The sequence below is a fragment of the Poecilia reticulata genome, chromosome 21, assembly GCF_904066995.2.
Source record: "Poecilia reticulata chromosome 21, P_reticulata-male-v2, whole genome shotgun sequence".
In the NCBI taxonomy this organism is placed as follows: Eukaryota; Metazoa; Chordata; class Actinopteri; order Cyprinodontiformes; family Poeciliidae; genus Poecilia; species Poecilia reticulata.
The window spans coordinates 24,830,969-24,855,797 of NC_088850.1; the positions used below are offsets into that span (position 1 = coordinate 24,830,969).

The 24,829-nt window shown below is 39.7% G+C and overlaps 2 protein-coding genes across 2 annotated transcripts in view; one reads left to right on the top strand and one right to left on the bottom strand.

Annotated features, from left to right (window-relative positions):
* The window catches only part of nt5dc1 (5'-nucleotidase domain containing 1), a 125,078-nt gene that overhangs the window by 91,006 nt on the left and 9,243 nt on the right, over positions 1-24,829 (bottom strand). The gene's annotated exons all lie outside the window — the stretch shown is intronic.
* Positions 19,459-24,813, top strand: col10a1b (collagen, type X, alpha 1b). The gene is made up of 3 exons (XM_008398590.3): positions 19,459-19,610; positions 20,013-20,142; positions 22,393-24,813. The coding sequence occupies exons 2-3, from the start codon at positions 20,028-20,030 to the stop codon at positions 24,246-24,248; spliced, it is 1,971 nt and encodes a 656-aa protein (XP_008396812.1). The 5' UTR covers positions 19,459-19,610; positions 20,013-20,027; the 3' UTR covers positions 24,249-24,813.

Below are 24,829 nucleotides of genomic sequence, written 5' to 3' on the forward strand. Positions count from 1 at the left end.
CTAAATTGGCCTGAAATAACCGCTGATTGTTAGCATAGCAGCTAATATAACCGCTGATTGTTAGCGTAGCAGCTAATATAACCGCTGATTGTTAGCGTAGCAGCTAATATAACCGCTGATTGTTAGCGTAGCAGCTAATATAACCGCTGATTGTTAGCGTAGCAGCTAATATAACCGCTGATTGTTAGCGTAGCAGCTAACGTTTCATACTGTTTTCTAATGAAAGAGAGCTGATGAGAAACTGCTGTTGGAGGAGAAGTTCATTAAAAACCAGAGGATTTAGTGAGTAAAGGTCAGTCAGGATCAGAGCTGGAGCTGCTGGTCTTCAGTCTGTTTCCAGCTCAGCTTCTCCATGTCGGTGTTTAGCTATAAAGATGCTACGAGTCAGAGCCCAACATGCTGAAAATGGCTTTTTATGAATGTGAAGGAAACATATCATATGTATTTTCTATTTCACTTTTGGATAATTTCTCTGTTATTCTTGGCTTTAGCCTGTGAACCAGGACGTCTCAGAAGTCATTGAGTTCTCCCAGTGTGACCAGCAGACTGAAGCCTGTGACCAGTGTTCCCAGTATAATAAAATGATTTATAAACTAACAACAGTATTTTAAAGTCTATTCTCTGAGCTACAGGCAGCCAGTGTAGGGACTTTAAAACTGGTGTTATGTCTCTATCTTCCTGGTTTTAGTGAGAACGTGAGCAGCAGCATCTGGATCAGCTGCAGCTGTTTGATTGATTTGTTAGTCAGAGCTGTGAAGACGCTGTTGCAGTAATCAATGAGACTAAAAATAAATGCATGGATGAGTTTCTCTAGATCATGCTGAGACATACGTTCTCTAATCCTGGAGATGATGCCTTTCACTGGTGGAGATGGTGTACTGCACTACTTAAAACAGCCTTAAATAATGTTTCAAATCAAAGTTCATAAGTGCTTTGTAGACATCTTGTTGTAAAACTTCTGATCAATTAGAAATTTAAGGCTAAACAAAATGGCATAGCAATATAATATTACATTAAAAATTTCATTATTATGACATTAAAAAATAATGACATTATTGTCATTATTTTATCACAACAGTCAAATATTCATAAAGACGTATTCATGTTCATGACAGGGGTTATGTCATGTTTATGACAGTGTCATGTCAGTCTTATTCACATCCAAAGTGTTACCTACATTGGCAACTTGTCATTCATAACTGAAGCATTTCCAAATACAATGAAAATTCCAAAGGTTATTCCCTTTTTTATATCTGGCCGATAAGCATATAATAATTATAGACCTGTGTCCCGACTTTTGTCAATTCTCTAAAATACTAGAAAAAGTGGCTAGTAAAAGGTTAGATCATTTTATTGAAAAGCAAAACATAGTCAATATGGCCTTAGAGAAAAAAGATCAACTTCATTGGCACTGATGGTATTAATAGAAGAAATTATGGATAGATAAAGGAAATTTGCAATTGGTGTATTCCTAGCTCTCAAAAAAGCTTTTGATATCATCAATCATGGCATCTTACTAAAAAACTGGAAAGGTACGCAATTAGGGGGCAGCATTAAACTGGATTAGAAGCTACATTGGACAAAGAAAACTATTTGTAGAATAAGGTAATCAAAAATCATATTTATTAAACATAACTTTTAGGGTACTGCAAATAAAATCATCCAAAATCCAATCAGGATTTTATTTGCAGATGATACTAGTATCTTCTGTACGGAGAAAACGTCCAACTCTCAGAGGTGGTCAATACAGAAATGAAAACACTACAACATTGGTTTAAAAACAATAAAGTATCACTTAATTTAGATAAAACTAAATTCATGATATTTGGAAATTGTAATAAACAAGAAAATTATGCAATCAAAATAATAATTGACAGTGTTGATTTACAACGAGTCCATGAAATCAAAACTTCTCAGTGTCATAATAGATGATAAATTTATCTGGAAACCACAAAACTGCCAAGTAAAATTAAAACTACCCCAAAGTGGTGGTGTTCTGAGGAGAACAAGATTTGTCCTGGACTACAAATCTGTTTATTTTGAAACACACTCATTGTACCACGTTTGACATATTGTGTGGAAGTTTGGGGCGATACATACAAAACAAATTTACTAATTTGTTATGTCATCCTCTCCTTGGGCTGCCACCTTATCGTGGTGGAGGAGTTTGAGTGTCCCAAAGATCCTAGTAGCTATGCTGTCTGGGGCTTTATGCCCCTGGTAGGGTCACCCAAGGCACACAGGTCCTAGGTGAGGAACCAGACAAAGTGCAGCCCGAAGACCCCTTATGATTCACAACAACCTTGGATCTAGCGTTTCCTCTCCCGGACGCGGGTCACCGGGGCCCCACTCTGGAGCCAGGCCTGAAGGTGGGGCACGATGGCAAGCGCCTGGTGGCCGGGCTTTTACCCACGGAGCCCGGCCACTGGTATTAATTTACATAACTCTTCCAGTTATTTATAATTGTGTAAGTCTGGATGATAAAAAGTGTTTGTATACATATAATTAAATAATTCATCAAGCTATAACATCTGATTACTTTTCCGGGAGAACAGAAGAGGAACATGGCTGACATGATGGAGAACGATGAGGAGAACCGTCAGAACAACAACTGGATCTTCTTCAGGAGGAATCAGATACCAGCAGAAATAGCAGAGCAACAAGGAGAGTTGAGACAAACAGAAGAAAAATAAATGCTGTTGAGATCTCAATTAAAGTCTTTTTTATACTCACTCCACACATTATTGTACATATTGTAGTTTGTGTGGCATCAAGGTCCTAATACAATCCTCCCAAAAATGTGGAGCTTTAGACAGTGAAAATAACATTATATAAATATTTACTTGACACTTAACATTGTAGATTACCAATGAAGGCATTAAATAGTGAATACATTATTCATCAAACCAAATATTTTGACATTATTATCAGGGTTGCTTTTAACAAGAACCCAAAATACAAATCATGTTTATTCATTTCTACTGTGTACATCATCATTCTATCCACTCACTGTGTTTCTGTCTTCTGGAGAATCTTCAATGTAAGAAATAGAGAAAATGTGTCCAAAACCTGTAACCTCAATTAGTGATAAATAAGACCCTAAGTTTAAACTTTTAAGCCCCCCGAATAATTCTTAGTGACCAAAATGTGAAAACATGGAACTAGAACCAGTCAGATTAGATGGAATACAGCTTTATTTGTTCTCAATATAACTTGGACATCAGGTGAATCATAATTAAACTATTGAAGTTCAAAACTACAGATTGTTAATGCACTTCTACTCTATAAGAACATCAGACACATTTTTTAAATCAGAAATGTTTCATCAGCATATTGAGCTCATGTGATCCCTGCTCCAGACATCCTGAAGGTAAACACCGACCCAGTCAGGAAGACGGACACTGATGAGACGTCCTACAACTCAGAGGAGCACGAAGAACCATGATGGTCTGCAGCGACAGTTTACCAACATCTGAAAACACATTGGAATATATTATGAATTAATTCGGACATTTTTAAGTTATTTGCAACACACTGACTAACATTAGCTCATGTATATTCGGAACTATTACAAGTTTTGTAGTAGTTTAATACAAAAATCATCATTAGCTCACCTGCACCGTCTGAGTCACCTGCTTTCCTCCCCCTGCAAGGTGAAGATCAGCCGTCCTCCTTGACACAATCGCAGCATTCCTCCCACCGCGCATTTTCTTGAAATCTCAGAAAAATCCCAATCAGGCTATAAAAACAATAGCTCAGTTCTCTCTTCTTCTTTTGTCTCAGAAAAACAACAACTCCTGTTAGGTCACATAGTAACGAAGCGCAGCACATGGCGCCTGGAGGCGGGGCGCTACCCCAACTGTCAGGAGGCATCGCCCTGCTGCAGAGCCGAGCCGCCGGTGGAAACACGTTCTCTCCGAAGTAGAGCTGAGCTGAACCGGGCTGCTGCAGTAGAGCAGGTGGAAAAGGGTCAGTACTCTCTGCTAGGCTACAGTTCCTTCCTCACACTGGAGCCTGCTGTCAATGTTCAGGCTAGTTAGCATGTTCACCAAAGACTAAAGATAACATTTTCCCATAACGGTAAGTGGTCTCCCTATAATTACAACATACACAAGAGTGATTGACGACACTAAAACCCTCCTCCTGTCTCTGATCTGCTGTCTGTGTATTTCAGCAAATGGCAGTAGGACTACAGGGAGGGGGCAAAGGAGTTCCATGTTTTCACAGATTATCTGTTCCATCATATACTGTCAAAACATAGTTAAAATTTTCAGGAATATATATTAAAAAAATGTTTTTTGGTTGTTTTAAATTACGTATTGCAGCTTCAAAGGCTTAGTTACATGTCTTGTACATTTCAGCTTCAAATGAAGAACTTTATGTTTATTAGATGGTAAATAAACATTTACAAGTCAACATCATCTTTATGAATAGTGATTAAAAAAATTATCTTGTAAAACTATCATGTGATGTTGAGAATTTGGGTGCACTTTTATGCTGGTGCACCAGTGCCACCAGTGCCACCAGTGCCAGACTAGCCTCGAGCCTTGTGGACTAATAAGAAAACAAAGGTACCAGTCAAAAAGTACAAAAATGTTTCTAACATTTCACAACAGTGCTAATGAAACCAATGGACATCTGAAGATGTATGTTTAAATCCAGATGTTAACTTTCCTGGAATGTAGTAGTCCAAATAAAAGAAACTACAGTTTACAGTAGGCCCTATTTAAGCTCCTAATGGCTGTAATGGCTTTCATTGAAAGCAAGTTCACATCCATTTACACAATCTATTCATCAACTGTGGTTCAAGTCAAACCAGAGATATTTACCCAGAAAGTGAGATAAGAACTATTCATAACTTGCTCATTTGTACTTGCTGGGTTTATTCTGGATTTGGAGAGAAAAACACAACTGCCACTGAACTTCCATACACATTCCTCCCACTCTGTCAAGAATGGTTCAAGAAAATTCTTTCCAGCCCAGCAACTAAACTGACAAAAATAACAAACATGAGCAACAAGAGCAGCCAGGTGACAGAAGTCCAGCCATATTGTAGATTATTCAGGACACAAACCACCAGGACTGTTTTACATTAGATTGCAATAAAGATAAGACAACAGCATGGAGTGAATCCAATACATTAAAGGTTTAGGTTCCCCATGTTCTTTGCTTTTACAGTCACTGTTAAAGACAAAGATATCAACCGCTGTAAGTTTAGTGTGGCTGTCCATGTGCAGACATAGAAGTCAACATGAAAATGTAGTTTGCAATGCAAAGTGTTTGGACACAGTTTGCCACTTATATATTGTTTTAAACAGTGACGTGTGGTGAGGTTCATTGCTGGTGAGGCCACTGACTTATGGCTTAGACACCATCCATCTTGTTGGACCTACGGAAATTTCCCGCATGCGCACAACGCTGGGGGGCAAAAAGACTAATATTTTACATTCATCCATAGCCGCGTTAACTCAGTGAAACTTAAAAATGTAGGTATTAATTTTGTGCTATGATCCACAGCAAAGTGATCTGTATTCTCCAAGCTACGCAGACTCGTTGCCACAGCAACAGACAACAATGCCACTTCATGTTTTAGGATTTAACACCAAAAAACATTCAAGAATTTTGCGTGCAGAACAGAACATTCAGTTTATTGTTGTATGTTTTAGGCTCAATGTTTTATTAATACTTGCTGTGGTAGATTAGCTAGCGCTCCTACTTTACTGAATTATTTAGACATACAAACAGTAGCCCACAAAACGCACATTTCATTTAAAAACTAAATAAAAACATCTTATTGCTGTCTTACCTTTACGTATCAATGAAATCCATGCGCCGCTAATTCTGCACAAAAATATCCGTTCATCCAAAGCCAAGTCTATCCTCGGCATCTTTTCTACTCCGTTTGAGAATCATCAAACTGTCTGGAAGTAAAACTTTCAGCTCCGGTGTTGGTCTAACTTTAGTTATCATCTCCTGCTTCAGTTGAAAATCCACTTTAGAAAACTGTTTAAGTGTAGAAATGTAGTCTTTCATGTTGACGTCGGAAGAGAGAAGAAAACAAAAATGATTTTCATTTGACTGAAACTCTGAGGTTTAAGCCCAGTTAAAGACGTTTAACTGAAGTCCTAAAAGGGGCGCGGGTTTTAATGTTTTTATCTTTAAATCTCTTTCTTTTTCTCACTGTTTATTTAATGTCACATGCTGTTTTTATTTTAATCATGTAAAGCACTTTGAAATGCCTTGCTGCTGAAATGTGCTATACAAATAAAATTTGATTGATTGATTGAAAACAAATATATCGCTGTACTTTACTTATTTACTGTGTGGCTAGCTCCATGGCTAGCTCGCTGCGTCTTACTCTGCAGTTGTGAAGTCACAATATCTGGGATCATGAGCGCCCCCAGCGGTGAGGCAAGAGAACTGCCTGCCTCACCTCGAGTCTGTTCTCTGCTGTTTCTTATCGCTCCTCCGCACACAAAACACGGTACACACACAGTTAGTGACAAAAAATACTGTACATTATATACATGAGGTAAATTATGGAAAATCAGTCCATATATTAAATGTTTTTTAGCCATTTTATTCCTGGCGTACAGACAGGACGAACATGCTGTCATATAATGGCAGCCAGTGCAGTTAGCGAGAGATTGCGCAATCCCAGGTGAGGCTCAGCTGCTGCTGCCTCACCTGCTTCGCTTCCAACCATTTGAATGGGAAAATCCAGCGATTTTCAAGAAAAAACTAATCAGAATTGGTTAAGCTAAGTAAAAAATAGGTACTTTATAGAACAAACCACAGGGTGAAAATAACAATATAAATGATTTTATTATTATATATTTTTCCATGCCTCCTCTGACCGCACGTCACTGGTTTTAAATTAAAATATCTGAATTCATATCAACCAATTATCTTCAGTCGTTGTGGATGGTGATGCTGTGGACAGAAAAGATCTCTGGAAGCACTCTGTCTTGCTATGTACTTGAAGAAGCCTCAGACTAAAGGCTGTTACTGTGTTACAGTTCCATGCTAACAGCTCAATATCCAGGCAGCAGAGATGGCATTCCATAGTAACATGTCCTGGATGACCCCATCAGTTTTTAGCAGCTATGCTAATCCACCTCCTTTGCTGTTGCTGCTAATCTTTAATTTTCTTTCGCTCCTGCTAATTAGCTGCTCTTGGTTGTAAAAACAACATCTTGTTGCCATGGTTGCGAATCATAATTGCCCAAAAGTAAAGAAGTAAGAGCAAAAATATTTCAAACTGCACGGCTTCCAACACCAGAAAAAACAGGCAAAAATATATATAAACAAAATTCCACACAAAAAACAAACAAACCAGAGCTGCAACTATGAGCACTAAAAAATCACATTCTGTCATCAGCTTTGACCAACTTTCCTGTCCCTGTTGAAGGAAAGCATATCCAAAGCATGATGCTACTACCTTTGCATTTCGGCCGAGAACTTTTATTCTACCAAGCTCAAATTTGGTATATATATGGCCATGTAGATCTGATGTAGTTCAAACAGAGCATCAGAATGGAGAGGAAAGGTGATTTAAGTGACTTTGAATGTGGCATGGCCGTTGGTGCCAGATGGGCTGGTCTGAGTATTTCAAAAACTGCTGATCTACTGGGATTTTCCCACATAACCAGGGATGAAAGTAGTTTTAAATTCTTGGGGGTACTATGACAAAAAATAAAATAAATATATAAGCTGGGTAGCTCTTGAATTGATACAAAATAAAGCTGTATTTCCCTCAGCCCACTGGCTGCAATGTTGACACCTTGAGATGCTATGAGACCTAAATCTTGAACATCATGGCATGGAGTCATCCCAGTTTTCCATGTCTGGCATATAACCATTCATTTTAGCTTTTTAACTGGTTCTATTGATCCTGTATCCAGACAGAGGGATAATCAGTAGCCCAGCATCATGACCTGTTTGTTCTGAAGATCCTGCAGCTTCCACTTCTCTTCCTAACATGGCGCCTCCTCACCCTGACTCTCATACTGACAGGAGGAACCACAGAGCTCTGTTAGGTTAAAGCTCATCTTCTGAAGTTGGAATGTTTTTCCTCCAACAGGTTCCAGAGGAATCACCTCAAACCAGATGTTGGACTGGATTTTATTTCATTGTCATTTGTGAATGTTAGAGCCTCATTTTCAACAGTGGAGCAATAAAGGTTGAAAAAGGTTATTATTTTGGAGAAAATCTCATCAACATCAATATTTCCACTAAATAAAAGACAAAAAAATTGTTTGATAAAGGAAAAGCCTCTCAGACTCTGAGCCAGACAGCACCTAACTATTTTTTTTAAAAATTAGACAATTTAATTTCACATAATTATCGCAGTAGAAGCCATTCGTTTGTTAAATACTTAATGAAACATATTTACTGTGTTTGATGTTTGTTGTAAATGACTTATACTCACAAAGAACGAGGTAATTAGTCCAAGTTTGTCGTTTATTGAACGTTCACAAACTACAGCGGCTGTGATGCACCAAGACAAACGTAAAAAAAGGTAAAACAACCCGAACAGGTGATCAACTCTAAACGATTTGCACCCTTTTACTCTCCGTCTCTCTCTGTCATTTAAGCACTTCCGTTGCCATGGCAACCTCCTGCGCTCCACAAGCCGACCAGAGATTATGTTAAAAACATAACATTCAGTCCGTTACAACATTAGGTTTTCAGTCTTGATATTTATTTTTGCGATCATTAATAAGCCTCCCTGAACACAGCTGTGGTTGATTAGTTCATTTTAAACTCCTGATCTGCTATTTTGGTAACGGAACTGAAACACATAGAATTGCGCAACACCTTGTTGAAACAATAATCACTGAGATTATTATTGTCGTTGGGTCATTAATCTGAACACGTTTTGTTGATTTTTTTGTTGTTCTTTAATAAAGTTATGAACGTTTTAAGCCAGTCAGAGGAGGACCTGCTGCTCTCAGCCTCCTGGCGACGTTCAGTTTGTCACTTAATGCCGAGATCAACTCAAAACCTTCGCGATCGACGTGTTGCAGCCCTGCTCTAGCAAAGCACGAACAGTTCAGAAACGATATGAAATGAGAAAAAAAGATATTTATTAACTGATTAAGTCGTGTTTTAGATTGTTCTTGAGAAACTAATCAGTCACGGCTGATTAGTGGGTGAACTCAGGACTGCATAGTGAACCCATTGATTCTTTACAGCTGACAGCCGCTCCTCTCTTGCAGGTACTGCGAACCCCCACTAAATCCTTAGGGGTACGCAGTACCCTGCTGTACCCCCTTACTGTCACCCCTGCACATAACCATCTCTAGGGTTTACAGAGAGAATGGCCTGAAAAACAGAAAATATCCAGTAAGCGGCAATTCTGTGGGCACAAATGCTCTATTGATGTCAGAGGAAAATGGCCAGTCTGGTACGAGGTAATGTATCAGCAACAATAACACAAATAACCACTCGCGACAATCGAGGTATGCAGTGTTCATTTCTGAACACACAACATGTCGAACCTTGAGGCGGATGGGCTACTGCAGCAGAAGACCACACCGGGTGGCACTGCTGTCAGCTAAAAACAGGAAACTGAGGCCACAATTTGCACAGGCTCACCAAAATTAGACGATAGAAGACAGGAAATAACGTTGCCTGGTCTAATGAGCCTTGATTTCTACTATGATATCCAGATAATAGGATCAGAAACAACATGAAAGCATGGATCCATCCTGCCTTCTATCAATGGTTCAGGCTATATAAAATATAACAGACTAATCTGTAGATTGTAGGCTTAGTGAATTGTTTACTTGGCCTCTTTTTGTACTCGTATTGTTCAGAGAGAAGATAAACTGTTTGATGTGAGAATCTGCTTCTCTCTGGAAAGACTGTTGATCATTGTGAAATGAGTTTAAGCTCACCGATTTATTTGATGTGGTTAAATAAGATGTTATACACGTTTAAAGTAATGTTTCATGCAAAGTTGTATATTGTTTTTTAACCATTGAATGTAGAATGCTTATTCCATTTTTTATTGCTTTTCTGTATTTTTAATTGTAAGATCCATTTAAGAAGCTCACTACTGTTTATTTCTGGTGTAAAGGCTTCATTTTGTTGTTCTCAATTTGGGGGAACTTAAAAAAAAAATTAAGAAAGCTGTTTGAATTACACTGAGTTCCAAATTATTTTGCAAGTGATATTTTCCCAGATTTTCCTAAATGGTCAATGCAAATGATGGTCAGTATAATTTTCAAGTCATTAACTATTTATATATTACAGTATAAATAAATTTTTTCTGAACAAACCTCCCAATGAGAACAGTTTTTTTTTAAATAAAAAACTCAAAATGCACTGTTCCAAATTATTAGGCACTGCAGATTTTCTAAACATTTTATGGATTATAAAGAACTGCAAACGGTCACTCTTTGAATGTGCAGCATTAAGTGGTCACAGGTACTAAAATCAAAAGCTATTTCAATGTAAAACATCTTAACAGACCGAGTTACATCAGACCTCTTCTTTGATATCACCTGCACAATTCTTACATCCATTGAACTTGTGAGTTTGTGGATAGTTTCTGCTTTAATTTCTTTGCAGGATGTCAGAATACCTTCCCAGAGCTGTTTTGATATGAACTGCATCTTGATATGAACCCTTAGATCTTCTGCTTGAGGAAACTCCAAAGGTTCTCAGTAGGGTTGAGGTCAGAGGAGGATGGTGACCACATGAGTTTCTCCACTTTTATGCCCATAAAAGGGGCACACAGGAATTCCTTGCAGCATTCCTGTGTCATGCTACAAGGAATGACACAGTGGTATTCCTTGCAGCATGCATTGTCATTGTCATTATGTGGGGGGATGATGGTGGTGAGAGAGAACGTTGATGACCCAGGTAGAGATGAAAAAATGATGATTTAATGATGACGATGAGCTGTACAGTCAAAGTACAGGCGGCACAGTTGAACGGAAGGCTAAGGTTCACGCTGGTAGCAACTGACCATAAACAGACTGAGCAAAGCTGACTCAGGACTTCCCAGTACGACTGAGACGACTGACATGCGACATAGACTAACATAGTGCAAACGACGAGGACCTGACGAAGGACAGAGACAACAGGTGGGGTTAAATACACAGGAAAGTTAATCAGGGAACTAGACACAGCTGGGAACAACATACATATATATATATACAAACATTACGAGCTCAATGCATCACTCCTGCAAGGATCACAACTGATTGTGGTCAGTGATTGCAGTAAAATTCTTCAATAGGTCAGACTGGCTCAATGGTCAAATCCAGTTTAAAATCTACTAAATCTCTGACTGCAGAGTTTGTGTCACACTAAAACTGCTCTTAATTTAGTGTTGGTGCTTTAGTCACTCCAGGGCATCTAAACTGTGACATTTCTGGGGTCTGTTTGTCGGTTTAGGTAGCAGTTGTGCGTTTCTTGCGCTGCATAAGGTTCTCGTGGTATCAAGCTTTGCAGCACAGAATACACAGAGCCTGGTATGTATGGGTTAGTTACAGAAGTGAGCCAGTAGAATGTTGTCCAGCCAACAGGTGACAAATTTGAACTTACCCATGACTGAGGTAAAAAACTTAGCTAGTTATTTAGTTAGCAAGGCTATATAAGGAGCTTGTTACTGGTAACCTCAACCACCACAAGTCACAGAATGCATCGAAGATATCTACTTGTGACTCAGATTTTTGCCAGAAATGTCCCGCTCAAGATAAAAAAAAGAAAACATAGCATATGGTTAAATAGTCCTGCCACCATGAAATTTAAGACCTGCGTATAAAGTATTTAACACTTAAGTTTTTTAATTAACTTAAGACATGTTAAGGCCTTAATTTTACAGAGATTATGTCAAGTTTTTAAGGATGTGCAAATACCTTGCATTAAAATACAATAAAAATTGTGTTTGTCATGAGACAAGATTCAAGGAGTACTTTCACAAGGCACAGTGTCTGCTTCAGCATCAAATGAAGGGATCCAATTGTAAAAACTGAACCATCAATTAATTAGGTGGTTTATTTTCTAGGTTTTAAAGAAAGAATGACTTGTTAGCTTCTTCTGCTCTGATCCAAATGGTTTCTCTTTGACCATCACATTCAGGCCAAAGAAACATCTCCTCCCAGAAAAATCACTATCTGATAAATAATGTTTGGAGAATCTTCCCTAGGGACTGGGGAGTTCTGCAGAACAAGATTAAACAACAGGAAACACGCTGCCTGTCCATTGATGGGCTGCTGCGACTTCACCCTTTAGCTAGAAATTAAAATTCATTCCTTTGCTGAGTCACTAAATTATTATTATTTTTTTTTTTTTGATGTAACGAAATGTGAATTTCTTTTCCAGCTGCTTTCCATTTTTGTTTGTGTGCACCATAATTATTCTGAGCCCTGCGTAATTTGGTAAACACTTCTTCCACAAAAACACACACATAATAGCACTGGAGCTGTTAAGACTTTGGGTTTGGCCTCCAACACCTTTTACCGCTAACGCCGCCTCCATAGTGAGTTGGCAGCTGGTTCTACTCTGCTGTGCATCCCAGAGACACAATCAGGGGAATGCATGGGAGGTGGTTAGACTATGAACTTTTTGTACAACAGACAAAACAAGAGTTTTATAGTGATGGCTGAAGCTCTTCTGCACAACACATGCCATTATCACTGACCTTTATTTGACCATTTTCTGTTGTGACTCAGAGCTGCGTGTGGATTTTTCTTTACTGATATTTTTGGCATTGAAAACAAAGATTTATTTGGTCCCAGGGAACTCAGCCTGGATAAAAGTTTTACATTTCAGTAAAATTGTGGAAACATTAAACTCTGTACAATACATGCTGTACCACAAACAAGTTTCTAGTCCTGGGTTTGACTAACAGAATGTCCGAGTTACTAGCAGTTCCCTTGTGAAGTCTCACATTGTAAAGCTGCACAAATATAACAAGTCATGTGCAATCTAGTCAGACCTATGATGGAAATGTACCATGTTATGGGTCTCAGTAATGCCAAATAACATTAGAAGCAAAGCCAGGAAAGTTTTTGTAACCATTTAAAACATGGACATAACCGCTACCGGTTAACATTGTGTTATTTTTATTGTTTATTTTTTTTGTGTGAACAGTGGACCTGGTCCTGGAGGTCCGGTGTCCTGCAACTCTTAATGTCTCCCTGGTCCAACACACTTGAATCCAACAGCTGAATCTCCTCCTCAGTGCAGTCAGGTTCTCCAGAGTCCTGCTAACGACCTCATTATTTGACTCAGGTGTGTTGAAGTTGAGACGTGTAAAAGTTGCAGGAGACCGGACCTCCAGGCCTGGAGTTGTCCACCCCTGGTTTAGGGGAATCGTTTCCTGACCCCACAGTGATTTCTATGTGGACAAAACAACTTTGGTCCCACCTAACCAAAGCGCATTCCACATGTTCATTGTGTCTTTTACATGCTGTGTGCAAATTGGTTTGATATTAGGACTTCCTATACTACCCTTAAATAGAAGCCAAAGTTATGGAGAGTTTGCAGAAATGTAAAATGAATAAATAAATAAATTCACACTTTGCAGTTATACACCAAATTGCTTCATTAATTTCTATATATTTATAACTTGTTCCGCAATTTTTAGCCTTGTGTTGTTTTTTTATCGTAACATTGGCTGAGAATTCAGATGTGGGAAATCAACACATTTCACGAGTTGTTGAGAGAGACACATTGTAACATCTACTCTTAGCTGGGGGAATTTAAACTGAAGTGGGAGGAGCTGTAAAAATGAAAAGGTCTTTATGGCTCTCCTGCTTTGATTAAGATAATTAGCACTCATTACCTGCTCCTAAAATAAATCCTAAAATCACAGCAAAATCTGATTTGGTAACTTGAGAGTTCAACATCTGGAGCTTTTCATTCTGGTTTCACATGGATCATAAATTTAGAATGACTGACTTAGACAAAAAGAACTTAAGAAAAGCTTTTTGGGTCCTATGTTGAATTTCATATGGCCTCAAGTTAGTCAAGCTTCCAACCTTGATTTTTGTCTCTGAGTCCCCATAATTGCAGCCATTGCAGCCAGGAGGTCCAGCTTTAGACTTTCCATTCATAAAGTTCTCATGCCTTTGTGTGACACTGGATTTATTAAAACGCAAAATCTAACCTTCTGTCACTTTCCAACTCAAACACGCCATCTTTAGCTGCTGCTTCATGCTTTCCTTTACAGGCTGCAGCTCATCAACCTGCAATTATTTCCTCTTTCACTCTGGCTCCAGGATGTCCTCAAACCTCTTGGACCAAATGAAGTCAAAGTAAAGGCTAAAAGAGAAAACTGTGATACAGAAGACCAAGGCTCAAGTTGTAATGTTTCCACAATCACACTAAATAAATAACTTTTAATTCTTGAAGTGTCAGCTCAACTGAGATGGGAGATGTTTCTAATCAGCAGCAGTAAGTAATGTAGCTTTACTGAGCAAGATAAACCATAAACAAGCCACAGCATGCTGGCTAAATCCCAGATGATCCATCATTTAACTTAAATCCTTTCAAAGATGCACTGTTAACATCTTTGCACCAGACATCACAGTGTGTACAAAGGTGGTGTTCAGTCAAAATGACAAAGTCCTCAGCATGTGAAGAAGGAAAAGTAAATGTGGTCATTTAAATTTTAAATATTTCAAAAGTGAGTTATTGGTTACACTATGAGGTCACCTGAGTATACTGAAGGACCAGGTTGTTCCATTAAGGAGTTTAGTCCATGCCAGAACATGACAATGCTGGAAGTAACTGGGTTCAACTTTTATGCTTTATATTATGTTAAGATAAAAAAGCACACTTATACTACACTTACACTTATAAGACCACCGTGATTTTACAATCCGACATGACAAATTTCATAATTTAAAGTTGTTCACATGAGACTGACTGCAGTATATTATGTTAAGGCCACGATTTCAAGACAAAATCATGATATAAGCCTCATTCAAAGAGTGGTGAGAAAGTCACAACAGGCAAAGAAAATCACAAGTATGACCACAAAAGGACCATATACCTTTTCTAGAAAAAGTGTAAAAACACTAGAAAAATCTCTTCATGTTTAAATAAAAACATTATGCTATGGTAATAAAAAGCAGGTAGATGGTCATTAGTCATTTGCTACACATGGAAAATATGTTTGATGAATATTTTAAATGTGGTGCAGAAAACAGAGGCTGGGCATCTTGCAACACAAGTTCAATCATCATTAGGGTTCATTAAAGTGTCTGAAGGAGCATTATGTCACGTCTGTAGTAAAACTGCAGCATGTTCAGCTGTTTGGAGGAGCAAAACAATGGTTAGAGCGGTGGACCCTTCCCAGGAATACCACCCAGCCCGACCCACACCAGGAGATGGAGGCTTGGAGATTCCACATCGCCCCGTGTCAGAGAAACATTCTGCACGGTTCATCTCCGGCCCCAATTACATGTTTATGTGCACCGACTGCATTTTGCCATGCAAAGCTCTAACCCAAAAACTAAGTATCCGTTTACATTAAACCTCACGATAGACAGATATAGATGCAGAGGTAATAATTCTGACATACCAAGAACAGATTTAAAACAAATAAATAAATGCCTGGGGGAAATAAAACCTGCTGATGCCACACTGTGGTCACAGCCACTTTCATGGTGAGAAGTAGTGTCGTATCTGCAGCTGAGAAACGTGTTAAATGTCGACTCCACTCCCCAGCCTACTCTGTCATTTCATTCAGAGAGTTTACCAAGGATGCCATACAGCTCAGTAAGTTCATCTGCGGCTGCCAAATTGGTAGGAGATTAAATGATGCAGTTAAGAAGAGGAAAAGGCTTCCAAAAGTAGATTTGGGCCAGTTTTGACTTTTACACGATACAGATGAGCAACAACCCATCTGTTAGTTTGGCAATAATCTATTAGCCACAAATCATGTCACCAAATGCGGTCTAAGCAATTTATACACAGTTACTAGTCACTAGGTGTGAGACCAGATGACACAAACGAAGAATATGAGATTAGTTTTTAACCTAATTCAGTGGTTTCCAAACTATTTCTGGGCCCCCCTGTGATTTACAATTAGCTGTCAGGTTGAACGATGTGTGTGAGCGAAGAGGGGTGGATTCTTAGAGACTCTCAGCCCCAGCTCCAGACGAACAAAGGGGGGGGGGGGGTCACTTTTGGGGGGCAAATGAATCGTAGCTGAATATAGACACAACACCAGTACCCTACAGTACTTGTTAACAGCTTAAGGTGCTGTATTGATATTGCTAGTCATTTTAGCTAACTTTACTTGCATCCAACAGCTTATCAACAGTCGGTTGTTTGGGGGGAAAAACTGTGAAGTTCTTTGGTTTTGCTGGTTGCTGCATGATTCTAACACCTGAGCAGCTCTGCCCAGCAGCAGCAGGTCTCCTTCACTGCCACACAGGTCGAAACGCAGCGCGAGCGTCGTAACGTTCATGTTGCGTTTAAAGGCGGCTCTGAAAAACAGGTCACCACATGTTAACAACAGACTAAACAGTTTTAACTGCTGATAAAAGTGACAGAGGACACAGATATGGGAAGTGTAGAAGCTCCTACTGTATCAAATTGACAGAGGAATAACAGAGACTTGGCCATTCTAAGGCAGAAGTTCTGATTTTGTTTCAACAAATTACTTACTTTAGATACTCTAACATACTGACAAGTTTGACGAATAAATCAACAATTTATACTGCGATGTGTCCAATAGAACGATGAATAATTTCACTGAACACCAATCCTGAACCAAATGACATTCTGGGGGATTTAGGCAGAGGAAAGACAGCGAAATAAACTTTTGTCCGTCCGCTCAACTTTCTGTGAATACGCCTACATACTCTGAACAGTCTTGCACCATCTTCTTTATGGTTTCATGGTAAAGTCAGAAATCTTCCCTTTAACTGAATGAGACTTATCATAGAAATGTTATGGCCACAAAGTCCTTTATTTTTTAGACATTTACATTTTCTAGGAAGCAAATATAACTGTTTAATAATTTTAAAAAAACCTAAGTGGTGTTGTGATTTGAGTTTAAGTTATAACAGTGAATAGTTAATAAATGGCGTTATCTGTAGCAAGCATGTATAGTGTTTTGGTTTTTCTTCCTTCCTGGGTCTTTATGCTCCACTGAGGAGGACCTTGACCCTTGTTCCGTCCTTGTGTCCTTCAAATGCATATTCATCTTGTGAGCGTAGTGTGTCCTAATTTCCTACATCCATTCCTACTTGAGTTGGGAACTTAGCATGAGTTGGGTTCCTGTACTCATGCTAAGCTTGCATCCATGCGGACTTGGGCAACGTGTATTATCCACAATTCAATACTGCATGTGACATTCTGCCTTTTAACTAAAAGGCAGAATTATGGAAATGTTTTCTTGTTTTTCTTCCATCTTTATAGGAATTTAAAAAAAAAGTATGACAAGGCACACAATTAGTAACACAAAAGTTTGATATGATAAACTGAGCAGAAAAAAGAAATAACAGTCAAACTAATTGCAAGGAAAGTAAAACAAAATTTTACAAATGCAAGACACATTTCAAATCTATTTCAAAGCTATCATCATACTGACAAAGACGGGGCTTTGTGATGTTGCAATGTTTAAACAAAATCGTTAAATTATTTCACTTAAAAATGGAGGTGATTTTTAGAAAGCGATATTTGTGAATTAAAACTTAACCAAAGGATTAGATCGCTAATATCATAATTTAACTCTTTATCCCCTGTTAGGAAAAGCTAATTTTATTATAATAAAAATTAAAGATTGAATAGATTGCTTGTACAATATCCATTTTTGAAAATCTTTCTAAAAACAAATAAAGTTGCAATTGAAAAAATGTGGAGTGTTTCAAAATCTCAGTCACAAAATGCACAGGAATTGATATTTATTTTGAATTTCTAATGCAGAAAGTCATTACAGGGAAAACTTTGTACATAATTATAAAATTAATATCTTCATTTTTTGTGGGAATGGAATAGAAGGGTATTTGGTTCTTATTTTCTTTAGAGATATCATGATTTTTAAACAAATGTTTACTTCTCCAGGGAGTGGAATAAAATTGATGTCAGTGTTTCTTATGAATTTCTTGTAACATTTTGCTCTGTATTCAACAGGTCAGAACGAAATTTGGATAATCAAATATCTCCAGCAATAACTTTGGAATGCAAAAATACCTATGGTGTATATTTAAAATGTATTTGGTTGTTTGTTATTGTAGTTGTACTTTTTAGCAGCACAAATAGTGACCAGTCCCGCCATTTTGGATGTAAAGGTTACGACAGAGGGGCGTACTGTCACAACTGTCAAATGTTTGCATGCTTGTAACCAGCTAATTCAAACCCTTATGTACACTTTGACTGAGTCCATACGCTACACTGCACTGTAGAGTGCAGTGCGAGTATTGGGACCAGGACATAGTGACATTGGGGACATTCCTGAAAGGAAACCAAAAGAGACACAGAAAAAACATAGGAGTCAATTCAGTTTCATCATCTGATCTGATTCTTGAAGCCATAAACAAACTTCAGTTTGAAGCAGCTTACTGCATCGACACCACAGATGTACACAGAGCTTAAAATTATTTATCAAAAATCCTGCTTCTTAAATTTTAATTTTTTGTTATTTTATTATATGTTTAATATCTAATTTCATGTAAAGAGATATTCAGAAGCCTCTGTGATCTACACTTCTATTTGTCATCAGGGTGAAGTGGAGAAGCATCTGACGAAACCTCACTTCTGCCTCCTAGTGTCTGAACATTGAACTGTTCTTCCCTCTGCACAGCCTAGGACTCGCACCTTTTGATGTGAAATTCAAGCCTGTATATAGATCATTCGATTGTCTCTACAAGCACAGCAAGAAAGATCAATTTTTGAAATTACAGGTCAAAATATGTGATTAAAGCAAAGCTGGAAAACATAGTATGTGGGGAAAAGATGTTTAGTGTGGGTTTCATCCTGCAGTGTCTTCAGACAAGAAGAAAACAGTGTCAGACTCTCACAGCCTTTAATTTTCCAGAAACACATTCTGAGACAGACCACTTGGTCAATAAGGGCCTGGTTTTACACAACAAAAATAAAACTGTTTGTGCATTTATAAAGGAAAAAAAACACTAAACCTGGAATTCTAAGTCAGTCAAACCTGAAAATAGAGGGATTTTTGAAACCTAGATCTGATGTGGACAACTAGTCAAATGAGACTGAAAGCCAGATGAACAGTAGCAGAGATCAAGTCATCCAGAGGGAGAATCTCCCCTGCGCTACTCCACACAGGCAGAAAGAACCAGACAGCAGGCAGAGGAAGGAGGGAGGGAAGATGGAAGAGAGGAAGAACCGTCACTCTGAAGTGACAGGCCTCTTTGGGACATGGCACCCATCATTAAAAATGACATCAGAGCAGGGAGGGTCTTCCGTGTGAGGTAGATGATTCCATGATGCCAGAGAACAGCTCAGTATAAAAACCTTGAGCCCAGGGTGTTGGGAAGCAGCAGCTGCCACTCACACTGGCAGACCCACTCTACGTCTAAGGATATACAAGTACTGTGCTGGGACAGCAGCCTCCTGACACCCCTATCCCCTTCCCCACTACTTGTTTCTTTGGAGCGTAAACCTTCACGGTAAGTTGACCTTGATTTCGGGTCGTTACATGAAGCTGAGGGAGACTCCCAGTTGCTGGCTGGCTCTAAACCCAGGGAGGGCTCATGGTTGGAGGTAGAGTAAGTTTGATGAAGCATTTGTTTGAATTTACAGAAGTAGAAGCATTACTGTGCAATGCTTGCTGACATATGTGCTCAGCATCCACCAGAAGGCAACATTAACATTTTCAGAGTTCAAACAGTCACATTTTTGAGGGTTGACTGGTTTATGAAATACCTGATTTTGCCATTGTTTGGGGAACATCTTTAACACTGCTGTTACAAGTTATTTTTCCATTTATGCTGGTTGACATAAAACACAAAAGATGCAGCAGAAATCAACATCTTTAATTTGTTTACTTTCTCTCCTCTTTGTATGTTCAGGTTTAGCTTCACAAGATGGACTTGAGGGTAACAAGCCTCCTTTTTGTCCTCCTGGCCTTGGCTGAGGGAACCCCCGAGAGATACTATGCGCCAAAAGTGACAAAGGTCCCCTACCCCGTGAAGAGTCACTGTGAGTCATTTCAAGTCTTGCACTTTTTATTTACCCTTGCAGACGTTTATCACACTGTAGTGCTGGAAATGGCTGTTGGATGAATGGTATTGCTATGGTATTGCTACAATCAATAAATCAATAAGTCTGTTGCAAAAGAACAGATGAGTCATCTCAGGTCAAGCTTAGTGGACAATGCAAGTAACTCTGAGCTGGTTTCAGGCTCCGTCTGCTCCATGCTGGGTCCGGCAAATCCAATCAAGTAGAACCATTAAGAAAAGAAAAGTTAGGAATGACACATTTGTGAGCAAGTAGTTCTAAATATGTCTTCAGAAAGTTCACTAAAGAACTTAAGCTACTTCTCTCCACTAAAAGCATGGAAGTCCAAAGCCCAAGTAGTCCACTAGGTCTTTATGAAAGCACTTTATGGCTGAACTTAATGCGAGTTAAACTGTAAAGTGTAATTCAAACTCTAACTTCTTAAACTCTTCTAAATTTCCTAAATAACCCAACCAAACCCAGTAAAAACACTTCTCATCCATAGAAGTTCTCAGTAAGCTGTAAAATCAAATCATTATCCTCCTTAATGCCATCACCCCTAGAACGATTAGCTTTCAGTAAAACACCTCCTATTCACACCGAGTCAAACTGTTGGCTCCTACATGTCTGTGCCACCCTACGTTATTAAGGCCCACCTAGCAGATCAACTCAGCTCCTGTGCTACACCTGCTAGGTGGGGTAAGGCTGTTAGAGAGCTTTTGTGCTAAGAATAAAAAGACTAACAAGGGAGCTGTCATTTTTGGTAAAGCAATAAAATAAAGAACAAAAGAACAAGGCATCAGTCGCTATGACGCAACTGCTTGTTAGATGTCTAATAATATATTTTATCACTCAAGTTAATGATTCAAAAGTTGTGTTCAGCACTTACAGAGCTGTTGATGTGGTTTGACTGTAAGTCTCTAGAAGAACATAACTGCAAATAAAGCATGAGGGCTTGAACTAGAAAAATCGACAAAACAGATGCAGCCCTGCTCCACCCAAAGGCCTCATGGTCTCCAAATCCCACCACAAGCTTAAAGAAATTATCTCATAAGTTGAGTCTAATAAATGTTTCATCTTGTTTTAAATCAGAATAGTTTGTAACTATGGCAGATCAGCTGAGACATAAAGGCCTGACACAAAGTACACAGGAGAGTAGTCATTGTTCCCAAGTCAGTAAAGTTCCAAGTCCAGGTCAGCCACTGGGGCCAGTATCATCACCTTCAGTTTGTGGTATTGCTGCCTGCCAAGAGCTCCGATTCTGGCATAAACATCTTCTGAGAGGATTCAGGCAGCAGTTGTCATGTGGTTGGAAAATGACAGCTCTGTCAGAGTGATTTCTTCTCTAAACACTGGTTCAAAAGACTCTTTACTACAATGACAAACCCTTTTCTGCCAATTCTGATTTATTGATAAATAGAATATTTTAGCAGTTTTCACGAATGCAGACTGTTACTTATACAAATCTTAAAGCTTATTGGCATAGTAGTTTTAAAGTCAGAGTACAGCATCAACCTTTTAATTCAACAAACATTTAATTCCTTTTTAACTATATATATATATATATATTAAAGAGGTCAAATATTTTATTTTTTAATTGAAATGAACCAATGTTGCACAGGATTAATTGGGTACTTTTTATCTTTGGCTCCCAAGATCTCACTTGTTTAGAAATTGAGCTCACATATTTAAACAGAAAATAGAATGAGAATAAGATCTGTCACATTATGATTTTCAGTTTTATGGTAAACAATTTAGAGGATAATATTAGGTGTGTGAGCTTAGTGCATGTACCTGCGACTCATGGTGAGAACTGTAAGCAAGTGATGCTGGTGATGAGGAAAAGTAGCTATATTTTCAGTGTAGAAAATGAAGGAGTGCACTACAGTGCAGGCACATGGATGTGCAATAGACAAGAACATGTGAGCTGGTTGGTGTGTACATATCAGCTTTCCTATGAAGGTTGTGGGTTAGGGAAAAAACACAGCCATCATCACAACCCACTCTATAATCATAGGGAGTGGTGTTTTGCTCAAGATGTGCCGTAGTTAGTATTTTACATCTTTCAAGAAAAGTCAAAGGTTTCAACATATGAAAACACCTGCAAAATATATCTGCATTTGACCTGATTAATTCCTTGTATAAAGTGGTTGGTGATGCTTTTATTATTGGTTATTGGTATTATGATGTACCACCAGACTAATGCTTTGTTGTTTTTCTTCTATTCTTTAGCTGTTGCAGGACCACAAGGTCCTCCAGGACCCCCAGGTGAACCAGGACCAATGGGACCATCTGGACCTCCTGGAGAGAGGGGTGTTGGACACACAGGACCTCGGGGCCCACCAGGACCACCTGGAGCCCATGGCCTCTCTCAGGCTGGCAAACCTGGTACCCCAGGTGCTCCTGGAAAGCCCGGAATCCCTGGTGCACCTGGTGAAAGAGGATTAAACGGTGCAACTGGACCAATGGGACCAAGAGGTGCCCCCGGTACACCTGGAACCCCTGGACCTGCTGGACTTTCAGCTGTTGGAAAATCTGGACCAGCAGGGCTTCCGGGTCCAATGGGTCACAGAGGAGAACCTGGTTTGAAGGGGCACCCTGGTATCCCTGGTCTTCCTGGTCCAAAAGGAGAGAGAGGTATTGGTGTTCCTGGGGTCCAGGGTCCACCAGGTGGAACTGGGCCAATGGGCCCATCTGGCATGCCTGGCAAACCTGGAGTTGGCAAGCCTGGTTCCCCTGGCTATCCAGGAGAACCTGGTAAGGCTGGAATGCCAGGAAGGGATGGTGCCCCTGGGCCAATGGGTTTGCCAGGTCTTAAGGGCCACACTGGACCTCCAGGTGTAGGAGCACCAGGAAAACCAGGCCAGAATGGTACCCCAGGTACACCCGGACCTATGGGACCCAAAGGTCCACAGGGACCTGCTGGTCAACCAGGCTCCCCTGGCATGCCAGGTGTTGGTAAAACTGGTGAACCCGGAATACCAGGATCCAGAGGAGCTCCAGGAAGTCCAGGAACCACTGGTCAGAAAGGAGAGCCAGGTCCAACTGGATTTACTGGTCAATCAGGTGGTCCTGGTCCTATAGGCCCAGCTGGTCCACAGGGTGCAAGAGGATTTCAGGGTGAGTCAGGGCCAGTAGGACCCAAAGGTGATATTGGTATGGTTGGTGCACCAGGCCCAAGAGGATCCAAGGGTGAGCAGGGAGCACAAGGCTTTACCGGAAAACCAGGTGTTCCTGGTGCAGTAGGTCCCCCAGGAGTTCCAGGTCATAATGGGGCGCAGGGTCCAAAGGGTTCACAAGGCCATGGTGGCCCTCCAGGAAGTCCTGGTGCAAATGGTGTACCTGGACTTAAAGGACACACAGGGGCCCCAGGAGCACCAGGTAAAAGCGGCGAACCTGGACTGCCAGGAGAATCAGGACCAGTTGGCCCCCCTGGTCCATCAGGCCCCCCTGGACTTAAGGGACACCCAGGTCTCCCAGGTCCACCTGGTCCAGCAGGCCTGACAGCTAAGGGAATTTCTGGTCCTATGGGTCCCCCAGGACCTCCAGGTCAGAGTGGCCATGATGGTCTCCCTGGTCCAGCTGGTCCTCCTGGTCCACCTGGTCCCCCAGGAGAGGTGGTCTACCACCATGAAAAAAGCATGCCAATCAAGTCCCATGAGGTTGTGATGCCTCATGAAGTGATGAAGGCTCCCATGTCTGCCTTTAGTGCTGTGCTGACCATGGCCTACCCCCCTGCTGGAACTCCTATTGCTTTCAACCAGGTTCTTTACAATGGAGAGAACCACTATGACCCCCACAGCGGTGTATTCACCTGTCAGATCCCAGGTCTTTACTATTTTAGCTTCCACGTGCATGTCAATGGTGCAAATGCATTGGTGGCCCTCTACAAAAATGAGGAGCCTACGGTTTTCATCTATGATGAATACAACAAGGGTTTCTTGGATCAGATGGCAGGCAGTGCTGTTTTTATGCTGCACCCAGGGGACAGAGTCTATGTCCAAGTTCCCGATGAGGAAAGCAATGGTATATTTGCTGCTGACAATGTTCACTGTGGGTTCTCTGGGTTCTTGATTGCCTCAACGTGATTTAATGAATCCCTGTAAACCTCAAAACCTTACAAAAAACATTAAACTGCTCAGAGAAATAGATCAGTTTACACAAATTGAAATAAAGATTGTGAATCTGTTTTACCATTTGCCAACCTCACTCAAAATGACAAGGGTAAAAAATTACTCAATGATCTGAGATACAATTTTTCTAAAAAAAAAACATTTAGGCCCCAAATGTATCCTTGTTTCCCATTCACTCTATGACTTAGAAATGAAACAAAAACACAGAATGATATTGGAAGATTTCTTAAGTGGTGCTCTACAGCTACCGGGATCATTTACAGATACTTTTTTATTTGTGTTCATTTTTTTATTTCTGTTTGTTTAAGGATTTCCTTTAAATTTACAAACAAAAATATGCAAAACTGATCTAATATATGTTATCAAAGATCAGCACATTTACGCCAGCACTGTGACTACAAACAGAACATTGGAGGAGAATTTCAAACTGCTTTTTTTGTAACTATATCCCATTGGATGTGTTAAGTTATGTACCAGTTACTGAGAAAAACATGAAATAAAAGTACGACTTTGAAAAATATCTTTGCGTTTGTTTC